Source organism: Mastacembelus armatus, chromosome 20, assembly GCF_900324485.2.
Source record: "Mastacembelus armatus chromosome 20, fMasArm1.2, whole genome shotgun sequence".
Lineage (NCBI taxonomy): Eukaryota > Metazoa > Chordata > Actinopteri > Synbranchiformes > Mastacembelidae > Mastacembelus > Mastacembelus armatus.
In genome coordinates, this window is record NC_046652.1 from 7,016,079 (window position 1) to 7,027,909 (window position 11,831).

The window sequence follows — 11,831 nt, forward strand, 5'->3', positions numbered from 1 at the left end:
TTACTTAAAGGTTTTTGTTACAATTTATAAGTCGCTGATAACCTTGTATAATGTAATGTTCAGTCTTCACGGCACTGTGATGGTTGATTTCAGGCTCGGGCTGATATTTACGGTCCTGCCAGTCTGTTCTGTCAGGGTCTAAAATCTGAATTGACGTACATGAAACCCATGTATTAAAAATGTAGTGTTCTTTGAGAATAAATATCTATACATAAATAGAATTCAAGGAAAGAAACCATTTCTTATGACTGCAGAACCATTATAGTTTTCTTCCATTCAAAGTTAATTCAGTGATAGTTGATTCTTATGGTGCTGTAAACAAGAACTACTAAACACTAATTTGTCATACAGTTAACTTGTAAAGGCTTAAAAGCAGGTAATATTACTGCAGTATGGTATCAGCTGTAAAGTAGCAAATAGTATGAGAAGAAATGAAAACATAGTGAACGAGGCATAGATTTCATATTTAAATATTATTAAATATATATTGAAATACATGTAGGGTGGAAACTTTTATGGTGACAAATACTGTTGGCATGTGCAAATACAAAAACTACAAAACTACTTGAAAATATCATGTATGTGTGTGTATTATTTAATAATTATTATTCAGATCTTGCGAAGTTGTGATTGTATGTACTGGATTTTCTTTTGGGCCTGATGACGTTGAGTATGTACAGAGCATGTATGCTCACTGAGCTATAGTGTAAGTTGTTGTCTAAACTCTTCGTACTCCAAACCTCTAGGCAGCGACAAAGAGCCCCAGCCGTTTCTCTTTGTGCGTAAAGTGCGTCCTTGCCCAGGCGCAGCGGCTCTTTCTCTGTGGACCCTCCCACTACCACAAGAGTGACACGCCATTCAATTGCTGCCTGGCTCTGTGCGTGTAGGAAGCGAGGGAGCACTGAGCGTTGTCGTGCAGAAAGATAAGATTATCTAACAGCAACCTGCAGTATCTGCGCCGTGTAAAGCAAAAGTTAAGCCGAAGTGTGCCGACATGGCGATCCGGAAAAAAACGAGCAAAAATCCACCGGTGCTGAGCCATGAGTTTGTCATCCAAAACCATGCAGACATTGTTTCCTGCGTTGCCATGGTTTTTCTTCTCGGGCTGATGTTTAAGGTAAGTCCCGTCCACATGTTGAATGAACTGTGAGTGGAAATCGTGGGGATGCTGTGCTGGCTCAGTTGGACGGACCGCAGGACGCCGAAGACTCCCCATCTGTTCTTTGTGGAAACGGACATGGCTGATCTTCGTGACACTTCCTCTCGTGATTCAAAGTTTGCTGTGAATGATGGCCTCGCATATTTCCAGTTCTTCAACTCACTCGGATAGACTGGCACTAGGTTTTCACTAGAGTTAACAAAGCGATCAGAGGAGTGGAGCGTCTCATTTCCAGCTGGCTGCTTCCCTTTTTTTTTTTTTTTTTTTTTCTTTTTAAATTTTAAGTCAATAATTCACTCGTTCACAAAGCTGCGATTTGATATTTAAGAATGGCAAGAAAAAAGTGATTATGTGCAGTATATTCACAGAACTGTACTGATCTGGCAGGTTGTGTTATTGTGCAACTCTCTAGACTTTATGCGTAGATGTGTTACGTGGCAATCATACAGCGACTGAGAGCGCTGTCATCACAGAAACCTACATGCACCACGAGTGAAACTTGTCCTTAGAGCCAAAGAGCGTTTTGAATGTAACCCAGGAAGACAAGAATACACAGGCTGTGTAGAAATATATAGAACTGTTCTCTACACTAGTCTACTTTCACTGAAATGAATCTTTAACTTGAAGCATGTTTCATCCTCACTGAAAAGCAGCGCCACTAGGGTCAGGTCGACCATACTTAGAACTGCTCTCTTTGTTTTGTAAAGTAAAGTGAAGGAGTACCATGATGGCAGCAGTTCATACGTGCCAAAGCTGTTTGAGTTCTCTTTTACTTACAAAGTGGATGGTTCTTATGTGTATTTCGCCACATATAAAGCCTATACATTTCTTATGTTATTCCTTTATTTATTTGCACATGTAGCTCTTTTATTGTGAAGGAACTTCTCATATTAACTTCAGAAACTGACTAACTTGAGGTGGGTCTCGCTGCAGCTCCTCCATCAGACCATTTACCCTTATAACACCCAATATTACAGAATAGTTTCATTTTAAATAATGCAAAACCACCTACAGATGGCTTAGTGCTTTATTAGTTTTTTCTGTTATATACTGCATCATTTCCATATGGTCTCATAATTTGTAGTGGAAATTGTGTATTAATGGCCTTAAAATGCTTTAATAGCTTGTTTAAAAACATTCAGTGGTGTCGAAGACCTAAGTCACAGTAATTCCATATGGATCTTGCACAGAGTTCTTGGTGTTTACATGCAGTACTCTGAATGTGTATAAATACAGTTAACACTTGTAACCTGTAACCTAAGATTTGATCTTATACTTGTTTAAATCAGTTTTCTTTACATCTTTGTATGCAGGAAACCTCAAAGTTTGCAGTGTCTTTCATAACAGTCCAGTACAATGTCACCATATCAACACAAGGTAAGTTAGGGGTTAAAGTGAGAATATAAAACATGTGGCAACTGTGTAAATGTGTAAAGGTTGATAGTGCAAAATTTGGCATATACACATACGGCAGTATATACTGAGGGTTGTCTTGCTGGAAGTCTCTCATTTGGTTTCTAGAGCGGTACTTGCATCACATTACCCAAACCTATTTGACAGCTCTGTTTCTCTTTGCAGCTAAATTTAGGCTGCCTGATTTATATGTTCTCTTGTGGCAAGGTTATGCCAGGCAAATTTGGGCTGAGGTGTAATATAGGCCTCTCAATTCAAGTCCTTATGATTTCAAGATTAACTATTTCTTTGCAAATTTGGGTACTGTTAATGGAGTGTATGAACTCAGAGCTTGTTCTTTTGTACAGGCTGGAGGTTTGCAGGCCACAAGCTGGTGATTCAGTTCTTATCTTAAAGACCTTACCTCTTACCTAGGTCTGTAACTGATTTACAGCCTGTATCTAATGAAACAAATTGCATGCAGCAGCTGAATTTATTTGCAGTGAAACAAATTAATTGCATTTGTCCTTTAATCATGCTAACTACAAATGTCTGCAGCAATTTGTGCATGGTTGCATAAAGAATAATCTCAATCTTTCACAAATACTTTGCTGGGAACAAGTCTATCTGTGTGATAACTTGTCACATTATTCTGTGGTTTACAGATGTTGAAATACAGGCTGTGTGCATATATTTAATAATACAAACTTCGGCCAGACAGGAAAAGCTCTGTTTGACAAAATCTATAACTGGCACTTTCGTTGTGTTTTAGTAATTCACAGTTGAGTAATACAAATACCACGTCAGGAGTGAAGTTTATTAAACTTGGTAATGTGTTGACTTGGTTTGACAGTTTATTTTGAGGCTCAAAAACCTGCAAGAATTTGGTGCAACACGATGACGTGAACAAAAAAAAAAAAAAACTGTGGTTCTTATGATGTCTCTGCATTACTTCTGTGCATGCTACAGAAGGCCAAGAGGACACAGCTGTGAGCCACTTCCACCATGGCATTAAGGACTTGGCCACAATCTTCTTCTACATGCTGGTGGCCATCATTATGCATGCCATTATTCAGGAATATGTGCTGGATGTAAGTCAGACGAACACACACGTTCAAATACACGGACTTAAATCTCTATTAACTGTCCTACATTGTTTTTTTGTTGTTTATCTTTGCAGAAAATCAACAGGAAGAAGCACTTCTCCAAAACCAAGCACAGCAAGTTTAATGAGTCAGGCCAGCTCAGCATATTCTACTTATTCTCGTTTTGCTGGGGCATAAGCATCCTGTTCTTTGTATGTACAGTAATGAAACTGGCATTGCACTTCCTTACAAATATTATAAGCACTAAAACTGACTATCATGGTTATAATAATTTATTCTTAGGAACACTTACTGTCCAATCCAGTCACTCTATGGGAGGGCTATCCCCACACACTGATGCCGTAAGTATGCCAAATATAATGTAAAATGTAACATGGACCATTCAGTGCTTGTTATTTTTGCTATTTATTTTTCTCTGTGGCTTCATTTATTTTATGCACCTCTGATCTATAAACACATTTTTACTGTTGCTTTAGATTCCAGATGAAATTTTACTACATTTGTCAGCTGGGCTACTGGTTACATGCTCTTCCTGAATTATACTTCCAGAAGACAAAGAAGGTAAGTGGCCCAATCATATGGGAATAGTATGACGTACTTTAGCTTCTGTTTGAACCCTCAGGCTGTTTCCTGTTTGACTTCCTTGGTTTTGTTGCATTGTTTCATGTTATCAAACACCTCTGCTTTAACTGGTTGTGCCGATCACACCGTTGTACAAAATTTGACAATTTTGGACCTGCCATCTTTTGTTTTTACTATTTAGGAGGATATTCCACGGCAACTTGTGTACATCTTCCTGTACCTGGCTCACATTGCAGGCGCCTACATTCTGAAGTAAGATCTGCTATTTCTGAAAGACTGAAATTTTGTGTTTCAGGGGAACATGTCACATTTCTCTTTTTATTCTGCCATTCAGCAAAACTGACTAGCAAAGGAACACTGTTTAAGATCTGAACCTGAAGTTAAAGGCCCTCTAGGTTTTTCTTTGCCAGTTGTAATAATGGAAAATCATGCCTCCTTGTACTTTCAGTCTGAACCGTCTAGGTCTGGTCCTGCTTGTGTTGCACTACTTTGTTGAACTATTGTTCCACATTTCCCGACTGGTATACTTCAGCAATGAGAACAGACAAATGGGGTGAGTTGTCATTTTTACAATGAACAATTTCAGATTTTTGTATAGTGAAAATCCTTTGTATGCCTGTAAAATACATAAGTGATTTTTTTAATGCCTAATGTAAATAAACAGTTACTGACAGTGTCATGTATGTCATCATCATCATTCTCTTGTCTCTCAGGTTCACTCTTTGGGCCATCTTGTTTGTCATTGCACGCCTGCTTACCCTCTCCTTGACTGTCCTCACAATTGGCTTTGGCCTCTCCACAGCTGAGAACCAAGGCTTTGATTTGGCCACAGGAAACTTTAATGTTCTTTTTGTTCGGTAAGAGTGTGTAAGAAAAGAAATCAAACTACTTCATCCTAAAATATTATTTTAAAAGCTCCTAACGGATTTGAAATAAGAAAAGCAGCTTTTTAAATAATGTACACAGTATTTAATTTATATCTTGAACATTGTTACATTGAGATATCCTCTGCACAGTTGCAGTGTATGTTAAATTAACATTTGAAGCTATTATTAACATCATCTATCAACATCAAGTTAGCCACTTGCTGCAGAACTAAGGAACAGGAGCTTCTTTCTAGATTTAGCATGCAGCTCTCTGGTTCAGCAGTCATACAGGAAGAGAGCCATTGTAGCAGAGGAAGTTGTTCACCAACACCAGCTTCAGTAAATAAGAATCAAATGCAACCTTGATATTTCTTCAACCCAAGGAACAGTTCTTCCACTGGACCTATGAAGCTGTGTCTACCCACAAAGCTTCATGTCTGTTTCACTAAAGATATTAAATAATAATGGGGTTGCAAGAAATAATCAAAAATACAATAAAAAGTACTTTGCAGAACTTAATACACAATAGAGACTGCTTTGAATATGATTATGTTCTCCATTTTTAACAATGCTTCAGAGCAGGGCATTTTTAGTGACCTTTCAGTTAATGACTTTGACCTTTTCCTATTAGGGTAACAGTCCTGGCCGCCATCTGCCTTACCCAGGCCTTCATGATGTGGAAATTTATCAACTTTCAGCTCCGACGGTGGAGAGAGTATACCCAAACTCAGAACTTGAAAAAGAAACAAGCTCCTTCCAAGAGCAAATCAAAGAAAGACAAAGGTAAGAGGATTTTTTTTTAATGAAGAATTTATTTGCAAGGCATCAAACAATGTAATAAGCAAATAAGAAAACACTGGTTAATTCAATTGGAAAAGAAACAAAACCAAATCTTGAACATGTCATAATGAACATAATGTGGTATATTTTAGAATACAAACAGTGCATATTAAATGCATAATATTCAAGCTTATCTTTCTTTAGATAAGACTAATTTGGGTGTGTCTTTGTTTTTAGCCAATGGGGTAAATGGAGTGAACACCCATCAAGCTGATTCACCAAGACCAAAAAAAGAGAAGTCGTCATAAATACCTTCCCCTCAACCACTCCCATCACCCCCTTCTCAAATAACCACCTCTCCCTGTGCCTCCAAGCTGTCTCAAACCATCAGACCCTCCGGCTCTCCATCATGATGTGCATTTTATTCCATCCCAGCTGGACTTTAAGGCCCAGAATGCATTTAGCTTTGCTTGTCACCAGTAGTTCAGCACACCTTGATTTGAGAGTCATTGCTCTATAGTGCCATTTCAAATGAAAACAGATTCAGAAATAAATTAAAATTCATCTTAAATAATAAGTGCCTAGTGACAGGGATTTTTTTTGTACAAGGTGTGTAGTTTTAAAACTTCAGGAATAATGAATAGTGTTGTTATCTCCCAAGTTAGGTTTCTCCCCTGAAATGCTACGTTTTCCATGTTTCCCCTATTTTTTTCTTGTATTTATATCTGTTAGCTCAGCTCCTCACCCCTGCCTGTCTTTTGAGGGATTATTCTGACATTGTATGGACTTTCTGAATGTCCTTATGTCTAGTTTTGAGAGGAGGCTGTTTACAGTCTTCTTATAATCTATATTTTTAGGATGTGATTGGGTTTACACAGCAGGGGCCATACAGCAAGACATTGTTACAGGGTTTTTTTTTCATGTCATTATTGAATGTGCCAAATGAGCCTGGTTGACTATTGATATGCCTTTTGCTCAAATGCCATAAAATAAATGTATGTCTTCTATGGAGTTTAGTCAGCTGTAATGTACAAATTAGTTATCTAGGTTACTCTAAAGAATAATCCTGTTAGCTAATTGCAGGTGGGTCACGCAGCAGTATGGTTCTCGCAGTAACAGTGTACCACAGTGTACATGGTTTCTTCAACTTGTTCTGAGGGTTTTATCCTCAAATAGAATAAATGACTTTATTGAAAAAGAGCATTCAGAATATTAATTTGACTGTATTAATATTAGCATTGACTGGATAACTTGATAAACAAAAATGTTAAGGGCAAAATAAGATGTTAGGTGAATGTTATAGATTGAGGACAACAGATAAAAACAAGATCTTTAAAATATTTTAATTACTTTGGTGGGTTTGCATGGGCCCTGAAAAACTCTCTTTTAAACCAGAGTTCCAGTAGGCTACTGGATAATTCATGGTAAATGAATTACCGTCAAACTGCAAATAGAGGTTGTTCAGTGCGTCTGAAAGGGAGGCATCACTGTCACAGGCAAGTGGAGTTGTCCTGTAGTTCTCCTGTAGATGTGCCAAGCATCATCTCTGTCCTGGAAGTTACTGTGGTTCCTTGGGGCGTGTGTACACTTTGCCTCTACAGGCCTGGAACAGTTTGGCCCTTGCTTCTGAAGGACACTTCATCCCTCTCTGAAGGCAGAGTCTTGACTTCTCACCAGCTTTCACAACCTCTGCAGTCTTTCATGTCTTCTGGTCGCAGTATGTGTGTCTGTATCTGCACTTGCAGACATCGCTGGTGTCTGATGTTGTGTACTCCTCCAAGTTAGTGATGTTAACATTTTGATACACCTTCCACCAAATCACAATGCAGTCATCTCGAGGCAGCTCCAGGACCAGGGTAATGTACTTGTCCACCAGTTGGTAGCAGTGTGGCACATGTTTTGGTGTTAAGAAAATGCCTGTATTTGGAAAACTCATCACACTGCAACTAAATCATGTAGGACAGCCCTTATAAAAATTTCCTGTGGTACTGGAAAATGTTCCTGTGGTATTCATGTAGCACAATATTTCAGTACAATAGACAAAGCAAGTTTTATGGTAATACACCACAGACCACATTTTCTATTGTGTTGTGCCACAGGCCTAATACAGAACAATCATGATATGAAATTAAAGAACATTTTCATGTTGGCAATAAATATAATTCCTTATCATATCCAATAGCATATGAAAGGGGTAGAGATTATACAAGAACTGGTCTGATTATGTAGTGGACAAGACTTATTGGTACCGATATGCATTTACCATAGTTAATTTTATGTCATAGTTGACCGTGAAACAGTATACCAAATACAGAGCTGTGTCAACATGTATTTTTATTCCAAAAACTTTACATGTATATATATTTTTTATTCTGCACAAAGGGTAATTTTTAAAGTTATGTTTCTGTTTTGTTTTATCACTATGGTGCAGTCAATGACATCCAAAATCAACAACCTTACAAAGAACCTACATATTTTTAAGACATTTGACTTACATTAATAGTGGATTACAGTTTGGACAAAATCAAATTTTAATGTAATGTAGTTATTAGATGTCAAAGTTCTATGACATTATGTTACTTGGTAAATACAATTAACTGTAAACACAGATCAATCAATGTGTCACAGAAGTAGTAGCAGTAAAAGTGCCTGTTTTACAGGCTGGTGTGCTAGTGTTCAGTTATTGATGTCTGAAAGCTGCATTGTCCACATAGTGCTATGTTAATGTAGTTCATTATACTGATATACATAAGAAACAGCAACATACAGTACCAGTCAAAAGTCTGTACACATTTTCTCATTCAGTTCAGTGGTAAAGTGTGTCCAAACTTTTGACTGGTAGTGTATATCATTTTATATGAGTTTGGAGCACAGTATCCATGCACAGCTTTACGAACTGCAAATGTAGAGAAGTGACATGTACAATATTTTCCTGAAATATAGACTTGTAAAATTAAACTTTGTCCAATGTACAATATATCCAATTCCTATTCTTTACACAGCACGGTTGGACGATGTGACAATACTGTGAATGGCTCAGTTCAGTCAGATTCCACAGTGTTGACAAGTGGCACAATATACTGAACAGCTGCCATGGTAACAAGCACACATTTTTTTCTCAAAGAGGTGGCATATGTAGCTTTTCGGTCCAGCTTTAGCTTTAACCTCATGAACACATCCAGCTTATGAGCATCACTGCTGGGTGTTTGTGTAGAACACTTCAGAGTACTGTCTTAGGTTTGTGTAGAGGATCGACAAGGTCAGGGGACTGACACGGCTTCTTTCATCTACACACATGCATTGTTTACGCACTGCAACCAATTTTAAACTCCACAGCTCCATCAAACCTGTGCTTCCTCTCTGAGCAGGGCTCTGTGGAAAACACTGACTGTCCAATTATGACTTTCTTTTCTTTTTTTGGCGCACTTTGAATTCCGAGCTCCAGAGGTTCATTCAGCACAAAACAAGATGAGTAAGGGAAATCACTCTCTGTTCCCCAATTCTAAAAAAATATGAAAATGTTTTTATTAGGAACAAAAACTTGCACTGACCAAACAAAGGAACCCAGATGACTCAAAAACAGGCAGTTCATCTCAGCTCCATGCTAATGTCAAGTCGGTGCTGTTGAGATTGTTTTTCACTGCCATCGGATATGTCCTCAAGAGATTCACTGATGATGTGTTTCCACTTATCAACTGAAGATGTTTCCACAGTGTGATTCTCCAAAAGATCCTTTAGTTGAGAAACTAAAGGGAGATTCGAAAAAAAGTTCCCATTTTTCTTGTTCTCCACAGTATCCACAGATGCTCTGCAGTTTTTGTTGGAACAAACTGTCTGACCAGCAGAACTAATGTATGCACTGCAGTTGTGACAGTAAAAGTGGAGTTCTCTTCTGCACACTTCTTTTCAAAAAGAAACTCGGAAGAAGGACTCACTCCAGGCAGCCGTGTGTTAAAAAGAGTAAGCAAATCTTGCAATGCAACTCCAGTAACTTTGTATTGCAGTACAAACGTGATCATGAGATGAGCATGGCTTGCAGAAATATTGGCTCCTGGATATATGGGTATAGCACAGCCTCCCAAGGCAAAAGATAAGAAGAAAACCTTGAAAAAAAATGTAGTTTTGCTTTTACAAGGCACAATCTAGTTTTGGGAGTTGTTCCATCTGTAGATGCCCATGGAGGTTTGTTCCCATCTTTACTCAATAGCACTGTCTTTTAGATTGAGAGTGGAATTTCTTGATTACATATTCGAGTTTTGCAATGCTCTCACTCAGGCCACTGTTGGCCAGTGGATTTTGACAGGGGTATTGCACAAAAATACAAGAGCAAAAGATCCAAGAACAGATGTTTTATAAGCATGCAGCAGTGGCCTGGGTACAAGGAGAATGACTTTTACCACAGGAAATTTGTCCAAGCAGCTTTATATCTGAGAGCAGATTGACAATTTTAAGCACAAGCAGAGCAAAGTCTTGTTTACTGTTCATTCCTTCTGCAATTGACAAGTTGGGCCAGAGAATTCACCTGACTCCTCAAATCTGTGCAGTAAGGAATATTTAGGTGTGACAGTCACAAACCCAACTAATCTGTTTCATTGCCCCCCTCAAGCAATCACAGTTGCATGCTCAGCTCATTTTTTGATACACAAATTATAAAATGTTAAAAAATGTCAATACTATATGCCAAATAGAAATTTTCTAACATTTAATAACACTGCCCACACCATCCCTTGTATTCCCATCCAGCAATAATCAAAAAAATGCTTCAGGGTCTAATGTCTGTGATGTTAACCAGTCATTCTCTAACAGGTACAAAATGAAATGCAAACAATTCACTGGAACCTCATCGGCCACAGCTAAACTGTGCCAAGATGGACAAACTGGTAAATAGTGTTTTCTACGTGTGTTTTATGCCGAACTGATGTTATATCTAAGGGGACTCATTAGTCATTTGTACTGTGAAACATTTATTTCTTTCTTTATGGTGCTGTCGCATAGCATTAGTTAGTATAACATCAGACATCTATGTTTTTCACATTTTTTATTTCTAATGTTCAGACACTACTGAAATAGCTGTGCAACGTTTGTGGTTTAATACACTACATCTGTTAAAAATAACCATGTGTTACAAAACAAACCAAAATGAAACCAAAAAAGCAGTATTTAAATTTAACTAGACTGAAATGTAAATTTTGTGCTGTGAAACAGCATGGTGGTTTTGTGGTTAGCGCTGTTGCCTCATAGCAGTAAGGTTCCTGCTTTGAAACCCATCAGGGGCCTTTCTGTGTGGAGTTTGCATGTTCTCCCTGTGCTTGTGTGGGTTTTCTCCAGGTACTCTGGTTTCCTCCCACAGTCCAAAAACATGTATGTCAGGTTGATTGGTGACTCTAAATTGCCCATAGGAGTGAGTGTGAGTGTGTGAGGTTGTTTGTCTCTATGTGGCCCTGTGATGGACTGGTGACCTGTCCAGGGTGTACCCCTGCCTTTCACCCAAAGAGAGCTGGGATAGGCTCCAGCTGATCCCTGTGGTTAGGAATAAGCAGGTATAGATGATGGATGGATGGACAGGCCAATGACCTATTTTAGGGGGTGTATTTCTTTTTATCAGCTTTTTTATGTGTGGGCCCATATTTTATAGCCTATAGGTGACATAAGTCTTTACCCACTTGGTCTGACATGTTTAGTGTGCTTTTATGTTTTGTTAACATCTTAGGGTTTCTGTTGTGTTACTGTGGTGTTTTGAAGTGAGCATCATCCCACTGTAAAGTGTAAAGATGTGTGAGCATCATGTGTCAGCTGAGTCTACAAAGCCCGTCCAGACTGCAGGACTAGTGCCATCCGCGCAGGTAAATCGCCGTAGGGTTGGCGGTAACGGAGACTGGTGGAGCCAGTCCAGACCCGTGATGTGGTCTGCTATGGGGGGAGGATAGCAGCTACCAGCCAGATAAA

At 38.6% G+C, this 11,831-nt stretch overlaps 1 protein-coding gene across 1 annotated transcript; it reads left to right on the plus strand.

The window, feature by feature from the left end:
• Positions 1 to 836: 836 nt before the first annotated feature.
• Positions 837 to 7,086, plus strand: tram1 (translocation associated membrane protein 1). The gene is made up of 11 exons (XM_026292532.2): positions 837 to 1,117; positions 2,473 to 2,536; positions 3,521 to 3,642; positions 3,732 to 3,848; positions 3,940 to 3,998; positions 4,134 to 4,218; positions 4,421 to 4,491; positions 4,688 to 4,792; positions 4,953 to 5,096; positions 5,737 to 5,888; positions 6,123 to 7,086. Exons 1-11 carry the CDS (start codon positions 995 to 997, stop codon positions 6,191 to 6,193), a joined length of 1,113 nt encoding a protein of 370 aa, XP_026148317.1. The 5' UTR covers positions 837 to 994; the 3' UTR covers positions 6,194 to 7,086.
• Positions 7,087 to 11,831: the final 4,745 nt, after the last annotated feature.